The 20,307-nt window shown below is 40.6% G+C and overlaps 1 protein-coding gene across 1 annotated transcript; it reads left to right on the forward strand.

Annotated features, from left to right (window-relative positions):
• The first annotated feature begins 7,283 nt into the window (after nt 1-7,283).
• Nucleotides 7,284-19,561, forward strand: LOC103372886 (protein kinase C and casein kinase substrate in neurons protein 1-like). Its single transcript, XM_008302655.1, has 9 exons — nt 7,284-7,343; nt 11,029-11,185; nt 11,371-11,606; nt 13,034-13,189; nt 13,778-13,953; nt 16,334-16,454; nt 16,565-16,671; nt 17,265-17,461; nt 18,966-19,561. The coding sequence occupies exons 1-9, from the start codon at nt 7,284-7,286 to the stop codon at nt 19,073-19,075; spliced, it is 1,320 nt and encodes a 439-aa protein (XP_008300877.1). The 3' UTR covers nt 19,076-19,561.
• Nucleotides 19,562-20,307: the final 746 nt, after the last annotated feature.

A 20,307-nucleotide genomic window follows, 5' to 3' on the forward strand; every position in this document is an offset into this window, starting at 1 on the left:
TACAGGGCTCGAGACTGGTCGCATTGGTGCGAGTGCATGATGATCATTAAGCTGCATTGGTGTTGCTCTAACCATAGCAAGCTACAGTGGTAGAAAGTAGTACGTTTATAACGTTGGTGTACTGCAGTATTTATGCTTAAAAATGCAATTTTCTCATGAAAAGCAGAACATACCTACATGTGCTGTTTTTTCCGCTCATAGAAAGCAGCAATTGTTGAAAAAAAAATAAATTATTCGGTTTCATTTTGGACAAATCTGACATTAAAACATCTTAGTTTAAATATTTTCAATGTAATTTCGGCCACACACGTGTCTGAGCACACGGCAGCCACCAAGCAGCATCTACCACAGCCTGCAGTGTGAGGTGTTTCAGGAACATTGTTAAATTGTCATGTTTATCAATAAGAAAATGTTCAGCAAGTCATATGTTTTGCCTGTGACAAGGTGGGAGGTGCTATCAATTGAGAAAGGTCGTCACAATGGTGCTATCAGTGAAAAAGGTAGTCTGGAGCCCTGACAAATGTATATACAATTTATTTTTCCTCTGATGGCTAGGTTAGCATGAGCCAGAAGAGGAGAGGGAGAAGATGAGGGTTGTTTTCCCCAAATGCTTTTGCAGACTCCCCGTCTGGATCGACATGTCAGTTCACATTTGCCTCTCCCATTCCATGCCCCAGCTAGCAGCGACGAGGCCTCACGGCATTCAGTGTTCAGCTGATAAAAACAACCCAGGACCATCCTCACCTTCCATCCTTGCTGGCTTTCCCTCACTTCCCTTCAATCTCATTCTCTGTCGCTCTGCCTCTTCTTGTGTAGCTCTGGTTCCTGCTTTCTTTAAAGAATGAATCTCTCTTCCTCAGTCTTCTATCTGTCTCTATTTTGTACTGTTGTGCACTTGCATTCCTCTAGTTCCCCTCCAGTGTACGTTGGTGCATGCGCATACTCAAGGACTTCCCACAACTTGTCTGTGGGATGGACAGCTGACACTGCGTCACCAAACCAGCCTTCTTGCTCTTGTCTAAAGCATCGGTCACATGGCTGGCTTAATGACGGCCTCTGCTGTTACGGCGTGTGTGAAGTCTGCACAAGGCAGCTCTGTCTCCTGGCAACATCCACCAGCCTGCTTATTCCGCGCTGCACCGTGAGATGAATCACATCTCTGTGCTGATGTGTTCAGCTGCCGTTCTGGCCCTGTGGCTCTCTTTATTCCACTCAGGAACAGCCTGGCTGCCTGACAAGCTCCACACAATGTCCTGAGCTCACTGTATCTTCTCCCAGCCTTTGCCTCTCCTCTCTTGTCACATCCCTCCCTGCCTCCATCTCGTCTCTTCACTTCACTCTCACTCTGCTTTTCTCTCTCTCTCTCTCTCTCTCTCTCTCCCTCTCTCTTTCTTTGCCATATCTCAATGAAAGACCTCCCTCTGTCTCTCCCCTTGTGTGTCCTCTTTTACTCAATCAGTGGAAGAGGAAGGCGTGCTGTGCCTACCAAATGCAAAGAACAGACAGACAGAATTCATCATAAACCAACAGTATATCAAAACATCAGTTACTGCTTTTAGTAAAGTTTCTTCACATAATATTTGAGCGCACCAGCAGTTGGTGTGTTTGTTTTTTCCACTGTTCTTTCGCTGTTGGCTAATCAGACTCGGCACAGTGAGCTTGATAATGTGCTGGAGTAAAGTTAGTTCATCTCAGTGAAATCTTCTTACTGTAACAAGCTTACATGTTTGTTGTGGTTCCCATTCAATGCTTTAAAAGGCTTGTCAACACTGGACCTCCTGAATCCATCAGGAACATTTGTCTCAACTGGATCAAAGGTTCTCTTTAACTCTCTTAAAAGCATTCATGTGCATTGGGTGCGGTGCCTGCACTGTTTAGTTGTGTTCTATTACTGTCATCACAGTCACAGGAGGCTGAGTTGTATGTGCCAGCCATGCATTTGTAATGTTTACCTAAAACAATTAGAAAACTCCTAAAAACAAATCCTGACCTATGTGTAGCCTCACACTTGTGCTATTCTGTCATTATGTAGCATTAGAAGTTACAGTTTCATGTCAGCAGCACATTCCTCTGCTCTCTTTTTGTCTTTCGTCCCATCCACTTCTTTGCTCTTCTTCCTGTTGAGTTCCCTCCCCCTCTAAAGCTATTCAAATGGCACACTGCAGGATTATCCCTCAGCCTCTGAGACATGCTGGTTTGGTCAGACTTATCGTCCTCTCTAGGTTCACTTTGGCCACAGAGGTCAACGCTGTGAAACTAAATATTTGCAACACATCCTTTATCACTTGAAGAACCAACTACAAAGGAAGTATTTGGACTACATCACCAAGCCTGGTCTTCTGTGTTTCATTACAAATTTGGGGATTTTTTTTTTTTTAATTTTGCAATGATGGAGCCAAACATGGTAAGTGAATGTGCAGAAGAATGACTGGTTACTAACAGATTTGAAAAAGTTTGGATTGTAGTGCATTAGCACTGGCTCTGCAACTGCAACAGACTTCTAAAGGACTGAAGATTACAAGACGGATTGCTTTGACAAGAAGTGTTTAGGACAGTGAGTGGGTTGTTAGTGGTTTCAGATTGGAAGATGCATCCAAATAGATAAATGTTTCTTGCACAGACCAGCTGTTATTTAAACACTTTCCTTCTGTGTGCAGTATTTTGACTGTTTCCTTTGATTACATGTAGGCATTTTTTATTTTTCTCTGCCATTTTTTACAAAACTTATTTCGCTACACGCTTAGTAATTTTAGAAACGCTATTCTGTCTTTACTATGACTTCCTCACCGGTTAATACTCAGGGAATGGGAGGTGTGTTCACAGTCACTGAGGTGGATTGACCTCAATAACTGTAGTGTAAGCCCCTCTCCAGAATGCTTATCACTGCCACCCCCAACCTTCATCTGTCTCATGCTGCACACAACACCCTCCTACAATGGACCAAAACGCACTTTAATTTTCTTTTTCTGCTCTCTGGCCTGGTAAACGAAGGCCAGTGACACTGTTCTTAGATAAAATGAAGTGTGTGGCCAGTATGGATGTCAGACTAGTTTTTCTTTTTGCATTTTTAGACTAAATAACTTTTGTCTTTTTATCTGCACAACACATATACATTATAAACCATGCCACAGACTCATCTGACTGCAGTCTATTTTAAGATTGACTTTCTGTGTGGGGATACTCTCAAGGGATTATTTGTTTCATCCAAATGCTTTCTAAACATCACCGTTGTGTTATATTGGTCAAAGAGTTTTAGCTAAATTAAGCGTACGGATCTGTTGGTTTTGCTGGTATTCTGGCATTCTTCCAAGCTTAACTAGCTTTGACGTCATTAGATATTGTAGTTGTGCATGCTGGGGCTTATTGGATGATTTGAATGATGGACAGGTAGCTGGACCAATGGTATTTGTTTGTTGCAGGGATTAAGAAACAGTACTTTGGGGCTGCTTAATTCTCGAGCTGTATGAGGCTGTCTTGCATCATACAGTCGACTGTTTACTGTATATGGATTTCAGTGTATTTACTTTAATTGGAACTAAAGGCATGCTGTTATACAAGTCAAGTGTTTCAGGCCTGTGGTTAACATTGTTTGTTTTGGAGTTGTGTACACAGAGGGCCTCAGTTTTCTTGTTTGCTACATGCATACACAATATGGACACAGGTCCCAAGGGGAAAAAAAATAGATCAGTCTGTTTTACTGTTGCTCAATTTTAGATACAGCATATTATTAAATTAGGCCCAATTAGGCCCTGTTACTCATGTAAATGTGAGAGTTAAATGTGAAGATTGAAAGCACTTTAATGTCTGGACACTAAATATGACGCTACAAGTAGTAGTTAGTTAGCCAAGCTTAGCACAGAAACTAAAGAAAGGAAATTTGTCGTTCCTACACTTGGGATTTTTTTATGGTTTAAACCAGATAAAAGGGGTTAAATCGAAGGCTTTAAATGTGCTGGTTGCTGGATTTTGTTACCTTTAGCCCTCTGAACCCAAAACCTGCTAGCAGGATGAAACGCATGTTATCTTTTCTCTTTTTTTTAAAGACAAAATTACATCATTCGTTAGAGCCAGAAACTGTAAGAGAATTGTTAGATTTTGACTTTTCTGACTAGCTACTCATCTGTGATGTGCCATTCAGTTGGGAGACAACGAAATCTTAGCGTCAAACAATGATATTTCCTCAAAATCACTTTATTCTGCGTGTCTTTTAAAAGTTTGCCAAAAGAAATATTTGCTTGAACCAGATTCTGTAAAAAAAAAAAAAAAAAAAAAGCCCTCATTGCTGCAACTATGAAACTATTATTAACTTAGTTGTGAAAATTCTAGGAGTTTTAGGCTGAACTGCAGGCCGTGTTTACACAGAGCAGATGGGAGGAAAATATGATAACAATGATACCTAATTAAAAATGTAAGTAATAAAAATCTATATAATGTAAGGCCATCATTTTTTCTCCAGTATCGACGCTTGGATTTTTGAAAAATCAGTAATCAAACAAATGCCACTGTAATTTTTTATTTTTAATCCATGATTAGTGGCATTATAACTGTGCCACACTCCAAAGACAATACTTTTGCGTTCTCTTCTAGCCATGGTTGTGCTATTTGCATAGAGGTGTAGCAGTGAAAAACTGGCCCCATGGTAAGGAAAAATGTCACAGCTCAGTGTAAAGTTTAGTTTATACAAAGCTAAGGGCAAAGAGCTGTAAGTTGCAGTCATTACACAAGAGAGGTATCAATCATCTAATGTAACTGTCCGCATGAAAGCTTCTAATTTCTAAAGCTACCCTCTGAAGACGAGGAAGAGTTGGAGGATTAGGAAGGATTGAGTTCAGTTCCTCAGCAGGGGTCAGTGAGAAAACTGGAATGTCCTCATTGTCATGGATTGTATTCAGTATCTCACCGGCATCTATTATAAAACCCAAATGGTTCTCGAGTTTGTTGTGCAGGTTGTGAGTGTGGCTGACGTGGCCTCGCAGTGTTGCATGGATTGACAGAAAGGGGTCATGTACCCATTTTCATGAAGGGAGGTGCTGAGGGGTGTTTCCTTGTTGTTGTGGAGGCACGTTCTTTGGAAGGTGCTGAAAAGTACACAGTGTCATAGCCAAACATGTTGGTCAATTCAGGGTGGGCTCTGGAATATTTCAAGAATGTCAAAATGTAAATGATGTAAACGTTGATCTATGTGGACGGCAATGTATGAGAGGACACTGAAGGAAATGTTATGCATCATGATATCAGATCTATACGTGTGCACTAGGACACAGTCTTTGAATCTGTAAAAACCTAAATCGCTGTGTTGTTTTTTTTCCTCACAGGAGTTATAGTATATGCTTTGTCTATTATATCAAACACTGGAGTTCAAACACAAAACCTAGCTTCTTCTTTTTTCTCTCTTTCTCTCTCAGAGTCTTGGAGCTCTCCCTTCATCTGAAAAAATACTTTACTGCTGATCCCACTGCAACTCAAAGACTCAAGTTGTCTATGATTCAATCTCTGACAGTAAAATTGCTAAATCACCAAATAGTTGTTTGGTATTTTTGCACCAGCACAGAGTGTACTCTTGATAATAGCCAGCGGATGAAAGCCACAACTGTTAAAACTCTTACAGACCAGTGATAGTAGCTGAGGGCTTTTAAAAAAAACAAAAAAAAAAATACAGCTTGGCTAAATCAGTCAATGTTCTGTAGAAACACTGACTGAGCTGGACTGGACTGCCTGCTCTCCAGCTCAAACCAGAATCAATCACACAGGGTACAAATGTTCCCCTGATATCGTCTTGATGAGTAGACCCCCTTCTCTCCCCCCCCTGTGAAAACACTGATCATGTTGCAGAAGCTGCTGCTAAAGACACTTCTCCTTTATGAGCTGACCTTGTAGTTTCAAGACTCTCATTTTTCTCACAAGGACAATTATGCTGTTATGTTGCGTGTAAAGAAAGCGAGGTCAGGCCAGTGCCAACTGAGCCTAATGCAGAAAGCTGTTTTTTCATGACTCATTCCAGGGATGAAGGATGTTGCGGGAATCAATTTGTACTTGACTGCAGAAGGAGGTTGAGGGATGAAGCGCGAAGGGCTGTGGCAATATTTGAACAAAATATTCCTTGTGATGCAGCCGGCTGTAGAGTGCTGACTCAGTTTGTAATCTGAAATAGCCACGAGTCATCCTTCATCTGCATTGACCTCTATCTAGCACACTTAACCAACGCTCAGTTTGGACTGTGCATACTAAGAACTGCACACTTTCCTTAATAGAAATTGGCAAAACGCCTGATTGTTTGAATTCAAAACATGAATAGTGTTAAATGTTGTGTTTGGCACTGTTGGAGCATGTGCAGAACTATAAGTGCCATCCACCAGGAAACCATGGCAGGCAGGCACTTTATTAACAACGCCTCATTAATATTATATACTTTTCTATAAATACCATTGTCTTGCTGGTTGTTGCAGTGCAATGAAGAGCTCTCTGTCAAGGAAAATGCATTAGTCATGAGAGCCAAATGGATTAGGCTTCAAACAGAATTCAATACCAATATAATGGCTCGCAGTCGCTTCTGCTTTCACCTTGGTGGTAAAATATCGAACACATGTCAAGCAAATAAATATAAATCACCTTAAATGCTTGAGGAGTAACTGTGTTCTGCAGGCTTGACCAAGTAATTAGTGATTAAGAAGCACAATTAAAGGACACATATAGGTGTATAAGTAGGCGCGTTGATCCTGCTTCGGTGTGTTTGCCTCCGTTCTATTTCAAGGCTGCACTTAACACGATTCTATGTTTACACACTAGGTGCATTTCTGGGCGGCTGAACTTTGCAGCTATTCATGCGTAGTGTGCGCTGCTCAGCTATCTCTCAGATTTATTGTGTCAAAAGAATGAGGGTTTTCGCTGTGGAGAGATTCAGGGTCAGAGCCGTGCCGATGCTCCACTCTTTCTGGTGTCTTTTCTAGGACATACCAATATAAGATGCCCCTTCTCGCTCCTCGGGGGCACGGCGCTGTATGCATGACGGAGGAGACTATTTTTATCTCATTATTATAAACGTCTCAAATAGAAACGCTCACACTGTAAGGTTCCCTCCAGTTACCAGGGAAATTTGCCACACAGAGGCCAGCTAGGCCATGTTTCTCTACTAATTGTCACTGCACTGCTTTGTTTCTGCAACTGTGTAGTGCCACTGTCTCACGTTGTTGTTCCCTCTCTTTGTCTCTTGCAGTGCATGAGGAACCCAGCTCTGCTGCAGAGGACAGGTTTAGACATTAGAGTGCTTTGCCACATCCAGGAAAATGTCTGGCTCCTACGATGAATGTGCAGGTGCTGACGACACCATGGACAGCTTCTGGGAGGTAAAGAGTCACAGTCACGTCTGTTCTGATGGGCTTTCGACCTGCAGCGCAACCCCTCACCCGATCACTGTTTTGTATTGATCCAGCCCCTGAAATCAAATAGAAGTGTCTCATAAGTTGTAATGAGACAGTTTGATTTCCACTGAGCTTCAGGGCAGAAGATCACTTCTGATGTAATCCACATTTGAAGACAGCAGAAGAACACGGTTTATGCATAGATTTACACTTTAAAGGAGGGTTTGCTGCTTCTCGCTGTCCTTCCAAGGGTTAAATGAGACCAAAGATACCACTCTAGTATCTTTTCATTTAACTCACATTTAATCCATTTAATAAACCTGTTCCTTACTGAGCTTCAGAGATGTTAGTTGGTGGTTTTTGTTAGATTCAGACAGAACCAAGCTCGCTGTATCGCCCCTATTTGTGATCTGTATGCAAAACTAAGCTAACTGTGCTAGCTTTATATTGAATAAACAAATAATAGAGTCAGCAGAAAAGCAAATAAATGAATTTCCCACCATGTCAAATTACTGTTTTAAATTCAAAGCTTTTGTGAGTAGTTGTGAATTCCTTTATCTGATTAGGCAGAAGTGCAGCTACCGAACTTTATTGTGAACGTAACACTGCCGTGTTTGTGTTGGTAATCAATGTGCTAAAAATATAAGGTAAAACAAGTCAAGCTTTCATATATAGCATCTTTTAAAAACAGGGCAACTCAAACTGCTGCACATAAAACACAGGACAATGCATTAAGATAGGTGTTAAAGAAACAAAGTAATTATTTAAAAATATATATAAATAAGCTGAAGTTCAATGCAGTAGATAAAGCAGGTGAATAAAATTTGTAGTGCAACCCAAGGGGAGAGCACAGCAGTCCCATAATATTAACAAAACAAAAAAATGATGTTTTCATTACATGGTGCCCTCTTTGTGTCTGTATGGCATCGTGGTTTGACAGCTTATTTAAGATATCGGAATAATTACATTGCATGTACTTTATAAACTAATCAAATGAGCTTCCACTGCCTGTCTTGTGGTTTTGTTTTGTTTTGTTTTGGGGGTCGTTTTGGTGAGAATCATTAAGGAGACTCATTCTTGCCAGAAAGAAAAAAAAATGTCCCATGAGTTGCATAGTTAAATAAATGAAAGTTTCAGTTATATAAACCTGGGCTTATTTGCATTTTTAGCTTTCTGTATCTTTCTCTGGCTAAAATCAGCATTATGAATCATCCCTACATAAAGAGAGGGAAAGAAGTGATGCAGGCTATGAAACAAAAGGCAACTATTTTAAATAGTAAATGTATATATTCACAAAACAAAATGAGAACAATGTAAGAATTATGTTCCTGGTTTAAATGAGCTCTGTCTTTTGCTTAAATAACTTGACACAAACTAAATGGATAACGAAGATCCTTGTTGCCAATTTATGTATTGTAAATCCCAACAAATATAGACAACATGCAACTTCTGTCCATTTTACTTGTGCTGAAATGCTGTGTGTGTGGACATAAACGTGTTTAAACAGTCAAACTGTGAGGATTTGCCCTCCTTTTGGGGACAAAAAGCAAACATCCATAAGGTAAAGCATTAATCTTTGCAGACTGGGTTCAAGCTTAAGGTAAGGATAGCGATAGGCAAGTAGTAATTACAATTTGGGTTAGAGTAGGTCTGCAGAAATCAATGTAAGCCGATGTAATGTTCTCTGACGTGATGAGAACACTACTGTTTGTGTGTCTGTGTACACTTTAAACCCACCAAATTAGCAATAATGAATTCCCTCAGCACAGAGTCTTCTTTGTATCATGGTCTCGGCCACAGAGACTCAGACAAAGAGCCTCAGTCATCAGGCGCTCTGAGGCAGCCTTTCACCACATGCACCTGCATATAGCATCTGTATACTAGCAAGGCAGCGAAGGTCAGATCGTGGTTTATAAATGACAAAAAGATGCTTTGCTCACAGGTTTTGTCATCAGAAAAAGGTTGTTTGTTATACAAACAGGATGAGAGGCAGAGCCATACCTAGATATTTCAGAGCAAACACAAGAGCTCAGGTGTGTTTTTATGTGTACAACCAGTCCACCTACGTGTTGTTGTTGGTGTGACTTGGCAATCTGTCACACGGGCCAAAACTCATACCGTTAAACACCTGTCTCACAGTTTCCCCGCAGCTCTGATCTCAAACAGTAGCCACACATGCATGCTCGTGTCAGGACCAATCACAGCACAGCTCTGCAGCCTGCAAACATGTCAGACGCGCTCTCCACGAGTTGTGTCTGTACGATGCTGCATATGACTGTACGTATTTACAGCCTATATACGCGCACACAAACAGTCCGTGGTATTTCTGACTCTACCTCGTCATCTCTCACTGAGAATCTGTCTGACTGCGTTACACCACTCAAGAGGATTAAAGCAGCCACAATTTGTGCACACACACACACACATTCATGAACGCACACAAACACAAGCCCATGTCATTGCATAACTACACATGCACAGGCACGAGTAAACCCCCTCACTACCCTCCCTTCATCATGCACCATGAGCTCACGCCCCCTGCAGGCACCAAAGAGGCGGAGCCACACAGCCTTGCTCTGCTTCTTTTTAAGGCAGCATCACTTAAGGTGGCGAGATTGTAAAAGAAAATGCAGTGAAATAGTTTTGACTGAAAATACCTCTGAATACTAGGATGTTTGGCTGGCAAGAATTTAAAAAAATTTTTTGATTCTTTACTCAGAAAGTAAGGTTGGCCATATCTGTTTACATTTTTTTTAAGGTTCACAGCTAAAACTAATATAGTTAAAACAGCAGTATTGTAGTAAACCCTGACGTAATGAAGATTCTAATGTTCAGAGAAGCATTGATTTAACATTATGATCACTGAGAAGGAAGTAGTTTGGTGTACCAAGAGCTGTAAATGTACATTTGTTTTGGAACTTTGCAGACAAGAACAGATTCTGAGGAAACTTGATTTAATTTGTTAGTTTTAAATGATCTCTCTGTTAAGTCGAATACAGATTAATCAACGTAAATAAAATGAGGAATCGAGCATGACGAAGAGCATGCTAGTTTTAAAAAAAATCTAAAATTGTTCATTCTCTTCAAGACATTCAATCTAGTTTCCACACTTGAGGAAAGCAAATCAGCACATATACGTTGATGCTTCCTGCTTGTTTGGGTCGATAAGAGAAAAATTTACTGCTGCTAAAAAAATCCAGCACTTTACCTTCAAATAGCATTCAGATTTTAAAAATTATAATAATAATAAATCATAACGTAGTCATAGCTTTTAACATGTAGAAAGTGTGACAAAATTAAAAAGTAGCTGAATGTTTGAATTACTTTTGAGAATGTCTTCTTTTACTCTGTGGAAAAATGAATAAAAACAAATGATTTTGAGCATCCAACTGCAATCTGTTTAAGCTTTTTTGGGATATGCTGTAGCTCTGACATACACTACCATGTAATTCACCATCATTTGTTTTTGTTTTTGTTTTTGTTTTTTTCAGAAAATCAGATGTTCTTTAGGGGGCATCTTCCCTTCATCTTAGCTGACACGTTTTAAAGCATACAGTATACCATTCATAAATTTGTAAAAGTACACTTCAATCTGTGATGTACTGTATGTAAAGGAAAATTACTTCCGAGTCCTTCCACTTAACCGTTCAATCTCCCTTTGTGTTGTCAGGTGGGGAACTACAAACGTGCTGTCAAGAGATTTGACGACGGCCATCGGCTTTGCAATGATCTTATGGGCTGCCTGCAGGAACGTGCCAAGATAGAGAAAGCCTACGGGGATCAGCTAACTGCCTGGTCCAAGAGATGGAGACAACTCATTGAGAAAGGTAAGATTTTGGAATGATTAAAAAAACAAAAAAAACAGATCAGCAAATGAATGTACCTCCCACTGTCTTTCAGTTTGCCAAATCTCCATTTACACAGTGAAATGTTTGCTGTCTGGTAATAATTGACTGAGCAGTAGTGCCCTGAATTTTTAATTTGGAATGAATCATTTTGTTCCGACTCTCAGGTCCACAGTACGGCTCCGTGGAGAGAGCCTGGTTGGCCGTGATGACCGAGGCAGATAAAGTGAGTGAGCTGCACCAAGACGTGAAGAACAACCTGCTGAACGAAGACGTGGAGAAAGTGAAGAACTGGCAGAAGGAGGCATATCATAAGCAAATGATTGGAGGCTTCAAGGAGGCCAAAGAGGCAGAGGAGGGCTTTAAGAAGGCTCAGAAACCATGGGCCAAAAAGCTTAAGGAGGTGAGAGGGATGACGAGGACAAATTCAGTCATCATCTTTGTCATCTGAGTAATTCAGTACATACATGGAAGACTAAAAGAGCTATGTAGTGCTCTCTTTCTCACTGTTGCATCAACGATGTAATCACTCCTCACTAATCTTTTACTGTCCACTGTTTTAAACTCTATAACCATCATGAAAATACAATACAGAAAGGAAAAATTGCAATACAGAAGCCAATACCAGGTTCAAGACCTTGCTGGGCTTTGTGATTTTTAAAGCTATTTTGTATCAGTTTTTATACAAAGAAGATCAAATTCACCTTATTTCTTTAACAGTGGAATTAAAAAAAATAAAAAAGCAATAGTCAATGTTTCCACAAGAGTAAAAAATTAAAACAAGCTATAACAATAAAACAGAGAATCATTACCTGAATCTGCAGCTTCCTTCAGCTTGAGAGAGTTTTATATTGAGTTGAAGCTTATTTTGGCTACATCTTCACCTTTCTGTTTCACCTTCATCACTCTCATGGTGTCATTTTTGACCTCAGCAGTCAGCTGCATTTAGTGAAACATAGTGGAGCGTTTAGCAGCTCAGGAGCCAAATCTTTCCCCCAGATGTGGGCAGAGACCAAAAACACATAAAAGAGAATAAATATAGGACTTGCAGTCACCAGTTGGCCAGAAAAATGGTTTTAAATTAGATGAGAATGTTTCTTCAGAACCGTTATGTGTGCACATACGCTACATTGGTAATAGTAAGATAGAATATTGGCTAACAAGCTTACCATATTATGTTAAAAGATGCCAATATGCGTTTGCCATTTGTTCCCGCTGCCCCCAAGTGGCCAAACAAATCGATATCTGCACTTAAGCAAGTCTGAGAACAGCAGAGAGAAAGGCTACCCTAATGACACTCTCTATGGATGCACCCATTTCGTGATTCACGCCAAGACTTATACTTACTACTTATACTATGGTTTGTTATATTTCAAACCAAAAAAATATGAGGTGACTGATTTGGTCACTAATTAATTGTCAAGGGACCAAGTCTTTGTTTGCAGCTTAGACAGACATGTTGTGTACTGACATCTCTGCCTAAAACTGCTGAAACAACACTGTGTTCAAAGTTGAATTCACTTTAACTGATGGTTTAGAAAGGCTCTTTGGGTGCGACTAAGGCCCCAGTAGATAGAGGTCTGACTGGGTTTTCTGCATGAATAGAGATTCATTCCTTCCCTGTGCATGAACTGGAGCAGTACTCATTCTGACATTTTGTGCAAAATACCTAAATATGGCTCTAATCCTGAAATTATAGAGACATGATAAATATTAACGATCAGATAAAAGGTCATTCCTATTTTAAATTGTTAGTCCATTGTGTTCCTTTGATCAGATCAGATATATTATCAGATGTTATACTGAAAATGCCTGTGTTTGGACCTACAGATGGAGACGGCTAAGAAGGCGTACCACATGGCCTGCAAGGAGGAGAAACTGGCTGCAACCCGAGAGGCCAACGGCAAGACTGAGGCTTCTGTTACGCCAGATCAGCAGAAGAAACTCCACGAGAAATGGGACAAATGCAAACAGGATGTGCAGAAGGTAAAGACATTAAAACCTTTGAAGTTTATTCATGTTGCGATGAGTAAGAAACAAAGGTGTTGCTCCTCAGGAGATGTTTTCTGATTAAGAGCAGATCAACACACACAAATACACACTATCATAAAAAATATATCGTTTTACACTGATATGTGTCAGAACACTGAGCTAATTGTTCTTGTTATTTTTGTGACATTTATCAGTAGCTGGACAGACCACAGCTTATCTTATCCTGCTGGTTCAATCTCTTTCTCACAGCTAATGTATATTGGTGTCCTGGCAGGGCTTTAAATAGCTATTGATTAGGCCAATTGATCAGGTTTCTGACTTATTCTTATTTAAATGAACACTTAAGATGCTGTGTTACCATAGATGTTTGCAGTGTGAAAGCAGAAGCGGTTTTTTAAAAATATTTTTGATGTGATAAAAGGCCATTTAAGTTTGTTTATGCATGTAAATCTGTGATCAAGCTGTATTCCAAGTTACAAATAAGATCACACCAGCTATTAAAATAAAAAATAATTCTGAAATGGTTTATTTTAAATCATCTTTATTCACCCTTTTTTTTTTTTAATGTCTTTTCTGTTTCAGGCTAAAGAAAAGTATGAGAAGTCTCTGGAGGAGCTGAACAAGTGCACTCCACAGTACATGGAGAGCATGGAGCAGGTGTTTGACCAGTGCCAGCAGCACGAAGTCAAGAGGCTGACCTTCCTCAAGGAAGCCTTGCTGGACATCAAGCGCCATCTTAACCTCACTGAGAACCAAAGGTGAGTCTGGCTGAAGCAGTGAAGCTCTATTTATGTTTTTTAGAGTCTTTAAAGGCAAGTCTCTCCATTTAGCAGCTATCTTAAAGAACTGCCTCCAGACGTGTCCAGAAAACCTCCACAGGAAGGCACCAGTAGTCCAGGCATCTCAATTAGATGCCTGGACTACCTCAGCCGGCTTCTTTCAATATGACGGAGCAGTGACTCTTCCCAGCGCTCCTTCTGGATGTCTGAGTTTCTCACTTGATCTCTAAGGCTGAACCCAGCCACCCTACAGAGGAAACGTATTTCAGATGCTTGTATCTACCCAGAGCTCATGATCACAGGTCTCAGCTCTCAGCTTCGAACCAGCACAGGTTGAAGGTCACAGCTTGATAAATCCAGCAGAACCACGTCATCTACAAAAAGCAGAGACGCAACTATAAGCTTCCTAAACGGGACACCCTCCCCACTCCGATCATACCTTGAGATCCCGTCCATTAATATCACAAACAGGATAGGAAACAAGCGGAAACCCTGGCACAGACCAGCACCAGCAGAAACGAGGTTGTGCTGGTTGTACAAGGACCAGATTCAGAAGTAGCAATGCAGACTCCTGCTCTTTACTGTTGCGGAGTCACTGAGGGAATCATGGAAGTTTGATCATCACGTGGACTGTCATGTATTAAAGGCTTATGACAAAGTCGTCTGGGGAACCTTGTGACGGCTACTGCAGAGTACCAGGGCCGTTGTTACAATCATCTGTTCCTTGTACAAACAAAGTGAGAGCTGTGTTTATTCAGGAATTCACTGATAGATTTCAGGATTCTTCAGGTGGCGAGTCTTTCCATCACGTAGTCTGTGTTTAAAATGGTATTTGAAGGGCAAAACAGACTGCAGAGACTGTCTCTTTTTCCTTTTGCGATTTTATGTATGGTTTGATTGCATTTTGGTCTAATATATACAATATCTGTCCTTGGGAAGTCTTAGTCCTGAAGTTTGGTTCATCTAGTCTTTCTGTTTTCCCTCTCATATATAATTTCAGTCCATACAATTATCATTATATACAGTTTCTATGCACAGTTGATACATGCAACATAACCACGCCACAAGCAAGTGCATTATAGATTAGTTTGATTTGTCTTATGTCACATTCAGCACAGTTCCCTTCAGACTGATTAATCTCAACACACATCCCAACAAGGCATGTATTTCTCATTAGCGCTCAGACTCACAGCGCTAATTAACTGATGATCCAGTCAATGGTGTTCCTGCCAAAGTGAATTTTGTTCAAAGCTAATGCTTGTCATATTCTGGGCTGTTTTTAACCTGTATGTAACAAACAAAGCCATGAGCCATGGCAAAGTGATTTTCAGGCTCTTTAAACTAACCTGCCAACTGTGGTTGCCATTGATTATTCAAGCTTCTGAGTGTTTTGGAGGACAGCACTGTAGTCCATCCTGACTGGTTCAATCATTCACCTGTGATTTGATTCTTTCCATCTTTTTCCACTTCTCTCTTAACATGCATGTCTCATATATGTCGGTTTAAATGTCTACAATCATTAAACATTTTACTTTTCTACAACACATTCTACTCCATAAACATGTTTAGAATCATCAGCTAAAGTCACTGCCTAAATCTGAATTAGCATGATCATGACCACAGAGCAAGTCAAGATTTAGTTTACCTTGTTAAATATACTTACTTAAATCTGCTTTCCCTCTCTGCTGTACTTGTGTCCTCTCAAAAGCGGCAGCATAGGTTCTCTGTGAGACTGCACTGCCCTCACATTAAATATGCTGTCGTATTCTTCCAGGCTCACCGAGCGAAACTACAGAGAGGGTCTCATGTTAGACATTACAGGAAATGATCGTCTTTTATGAAGAACATAACCTCATCTGCCAAAAAGCAAGTTATTAAAATTAAGCTGCTTAATTTTCTGTGTTCATGAACGTGCTGTAGCTCATCTCTTCAATCCCACGCAGCATCTATGTTCATTTTAACGGTTTGGACAAAACTCTTGAATTATGATGCTGTTTGTGCTTAATTTACTGTGTTAATATGACACCCAGAAGTCCTGGTCTATCCTGTAAAATTAAAATGCAGGGCGAATGTGCCCTTTTTTTAATGCTATTACACTTTGCGATGTTTTGGAAAAAACTGTGGCAACATTAACAGTGTTTTAAAAAATAGGATTATTCGGGGTTATTTCTGCTGTTGAGCGCTCCAGCTTGAGCAGAAAATTCAGGGAGACACTTCAGTCTTGTCATGACCCAATGCTGGATCTCTCTCAACCCAGAATTTGAACGACACTGTGGTTTTTGTTGCCAAATTGGCAGCACCCCCCATGTCCCTTCTGGCTCTCTCATTGTCACTATTTGTTCCATTTCCGTCTCCTCAGCTATGCCACAATATACAGAGAACTGGAGCGCACGATCCTGGCTGCAAACACACAAGAGGACCTGAAGTGGTTCAGCAACAACCACGGCCCAGGGATGCATATGAACTGGCCTGCCTTCGAGGTACAACATCAACCAGTCGAACCAAAACTTATGAATGAAGCCCCCCTCTTCTTTGTTTTTCCTACTCATTCGTGTTCCGCTCATGCATTTCTTCTTACTCTCCCCAACAGGAGTACAACCCAGACCAGGCCGCTGCTCCTCCAAAGAAGAAGAAGCCAGATGGAGCCCCACCCACTCCGAGCACCGACCATGTGGCTCCACCTGGTGACCGTAGCAGGTCGGTTCAAGGGATCTCTTGTTTACAATCCCATCAGTCACGCTGAAACGCAATCTGCTCTATCATGAAATTAGATCTTGAATTAAATTTCACAATAAAGATGTCAGACGTGATGAATATTTAGTTAAATTGAATTTTAATCTGACTCTATGCTTTTGTTTTTGTCAATAAATCTCAAGCTCACTGGTTCTAAAGCTGTAACAGTGTAAAAACAGGAGTAAACAGTGCATGCGTGGCCTATTTTCAGCTGCAGATTTGGTACTCTTGTGTGTATTTACGCCAGCAGGATGGCGTATGCGGGAATGACTCAAAACAAACTATGATGCCCACGTGCATTGTAATGAAACTAGTCAGTGCAACACTGGGGCTTATTCATGTGTTTTTATTTGTTGTTTTTTTGGGGGCATCAGTGGAGGTCTGTGGCAGAGAGAAACACAAAGCGTATTCCATACAGTTGCAAACAGAATCAATACATCATTGGTTTTGACCTTTTCTTGAGATTTGTTGACTCGTTAAATTTGTTTTTAGTCTTTTGTTTTTTACATTGCTTAACATCAAATTCCCTCCCCCCCTTCGTTTTCTCTCCCCTCCAGTGTGAGCAGCTATGATAAGAACCAAGCCTATTCGACTGAGTGGTCCGATGATGAGCAACCCACTGCGTACTCCGGCAATGAGAACGGTGGCAATGGGAATTCGTTCGAAGACGATTCCAGCACTGGAAAAGGGGTCCGCGTGCGAGCTCTCTATGACTACGAGGGCCAGGAACAGGATGAACTCACCTTCAAAGCAGGTAATTATCTGTGACAAGATGACTTTGGTTCTGTGACTTGATACGTCGTCATGCAGATTCAGGAGACAAGCTGGAGCAAATGATGCAGGTGGTCAAAAAGCAACTGTCCTAATTTCTATTCTAAAGCTTCATTCCTCCGTAGAGGATAGCAGTGATAAGTCAATAATAGCCACATGGAAAACAAATTACAGGCATTTGCTGCCAATTAACACCAGCTCTTTGGAAAAGGTCTGAAAAAGTGCTGTAGAGCTCCACACTGTAGCATGAGTAACATTTTAAAGACAAGGTTTTACGCAGAGCAACAATCGAGCCACAGCTGTGCACCTTCATTCTACACATTCACATTTTTATTCGCACAGTTTGAGATGTACTCTTTGTGTATATTCTTTGGAATGGCCAAAGGCAGGCTTTAAAGATTCTTCACACCTGTGTGCAAACAGGAGTGGAAGAGTTTCTTTGCTCTGTTTGAGAGAAGAGGTTTGTCTTTTTTTGTAAACAAACAGATGCTATGTTTGCATTTAGAGCAACTTATCAATTTGCATTATGGGTATTTCAGACCTGACAACTGTGCTGAATTAATTTCTTTCCTCTAAAATCCTGTTTATATATATTTTATACCCACTGATCAGTCAAATAGTGTGAAATTATTGGCAGGAATTACATCGCTGTTCCATAGTGCTACTTGTGGTTAAAAACAACAACTCTACAGGGTGGCTTTAATTTGGAGTTAAACTGAGTTGGCACAGCCTAACACACAGCCAAATTTGAGTCATTTACTTAGGAAAACTTCAACTCAAAGTAAACTGGAGCTCTGCATGCCTATACAAACACAGGGCCGCTCTGTGGCTACCACCGAGTGGATGTTTTATGTGCTGGTTACATTATGTTCTAGACTCAATGGCTTTGCTGTGTGCAAAATAAAGGGACTTCTATCTAACAAAGGCTTATCATTTTGAAGACCATTTAGAGCATACAGAATTCAAACAGTTAAAGGAATAGTTTCTCCTCTTGGGAAGTACAAGAAAGAGCTCACGTATTATGTGGTTTTATAACTGGATTATGTGCTGGACTATTTTTTCCAGGTAACCTCACAGACACAATATAAACTCAGGAACAAGTTGCACTGTCAGCATCAATGATCTTTTGTGGTGCTGTCGGGCAGATTTTGTTAACTTTGCACCATCATTGTAGCTGTTTCCTCTTATTTCCAGTCTTAATGCTAAGCTAAGCTAACCGGTTGGTGACCTGTTATATCATATTTACTGTGCAGACATAAGAGTCATGTCAGTCCTTCAGACAGCAAACAAAACAGTGTGTTTCCTGTGACCCTCAACTATTCCTTTAACTAACTAAATAAATAAAATATCAAATTCCACTGGGAGCACAGAGAGATGTTCACTCTTGATCCAGCGTTATATATAAACCCGGGAGAGAAATTGCAGATTTACATTCACTATCTGACACATAAGACTGTGTTGATTAAAGCGTGGAATTTCCTTGACAGGTGATGAACTGACCAAGACTGAGGACGAAGACGAGCAGGGCTGGTGTAGAGGTCGTTTGGACAACGGCCGAGAGGGACTGTACCCAGCCAATTACGTCGAGCCAATCTAGTCACGTTACTGGACAAGGACATGCCATTGGAGGCAGCTTGAACTGTCCCGTCCAATTGCACCGCACATAGCCAGAGACTTAAGAGCAACACATCCCTTGCCCAACAGATGCGCCAAGCAGTCTTGCCTAAATAAAACTTAGTAACCTAAAAGACAATATATCAGTATAATATATTTTATCCAGCATTTGGGGTGGGTGGACTTACACATTTAAAAACAGGAGCAGCAGTTATTCAAGTATATACACACTCAACTATAACATCAAGACAGTGCAGGAACACATTGCTTCTCTGTGTAGCTGTATTTAACATATAATGCAGCTTATTTAAACTTGCAGTATACTGCAGTCTGTTCTCTTGTGAAAATGGGAAGATAATATAATCAGTTATACCCATTCGACAAAGATGAGCTTCTCTAACCTGCATTGTGTATATACGGTGTGATGCCATTTTGTGTAGCATTTTTAATGCTGTGTTTGGTCAGTCGTCATTCTTACATCGGGAATGCTGTATAGTGTTAAAAGTACCACAGACAGTATCCTATTTTTTTCTCTCTTTTTTTTTTCCTTTTCTTTTTTTCTTTTCATTTTTCTTTGTGATTTGGTCCAACCTCTTTTCCAGTGTGTGCAGTGCTATGTGTTTTTAACTGTTTCTGAACTTGCATAGCAGCATGTGCTATGCAACAACTTGCATTCCCTGAATCCTGCAGCCTCGCGAAGGCTACAACTTGATGCAACACTTCAGCTACAAATGCAGAGTTCACTCCTTAGCATCACATGCTTCTGGACATGCACGTGCTTCTGATTTCACGAGAGAAGGCTTGTTGATGAACTGATTTTATGTTTGTTTTTTTTCAACATTTCAGTTTTTTATTTTTTTTTTAGCATCACAAATCCTTTGATCATCTTCATGCAAACCATGGAAAGGATTTACAGTTTCTGCAGAAGCTTTCATTCTTGGTTCACTAATTCAGGTTTCATTTAATCCACTACTGCTAACAAGAAATATAAGCGATACATCCCCTCAGAGCAAAGTTGGATCGAGTCACCTTGCCACTGCAGTGTAAGAGGAGGGTTTTGAACAATGCCTGTGCCGGGGACTGTTCTTCCAGAGCGAAGGGCCAATGGAGGCGTGTCGATGCGTTACTGTGCTACAGACTGTTGTCTGAAGACTGAAGCCTCTCCAACAGGACATGAATGTACTAGTGATCGGGCTCGAAAGAGGGCATGTTGTC

This window comes from Stegastes partitus, unplaced genomic scaffold (assembly GCF_000690725.1).
Source record: "Stegastes partitus isolate 25-593 unplaced genomic scaffold, Stegastes_partitus-1.0.2 Scaffold1852, whole genome shotgun sequence".
Lineage (NCBI taxonomy): Eukaryota > Metazoa > Chordata > Actinopteri > Pomacentridae > Stegastes > Stegastes partitus.

Excerpts from the sequence above, each read along its gene's own strand:
- LOC103372886 (XM_008302655.1), top strand. The coding sequence starts at position 7,284 with ATGTCTGGCTCCTACGATGAATGTGCAGGTGCTGACGACACCATGGAC. Across the intron at positions 11,186-11,370 it reads GAGACAACTCATTGAGAAAG|GTCCACAGTACGGCTCCGTG; the intron begins GTAAGATTTTGG and ends TCCGACTCTCAG. Across the intron at positions 13,954-16,333 it reads AACCTCACTGAGAACCAAAG|CTATGCCACAATATACAGAG; the intron begins GTGAGTCTGGCT and ends CCGTCTCCTCAG.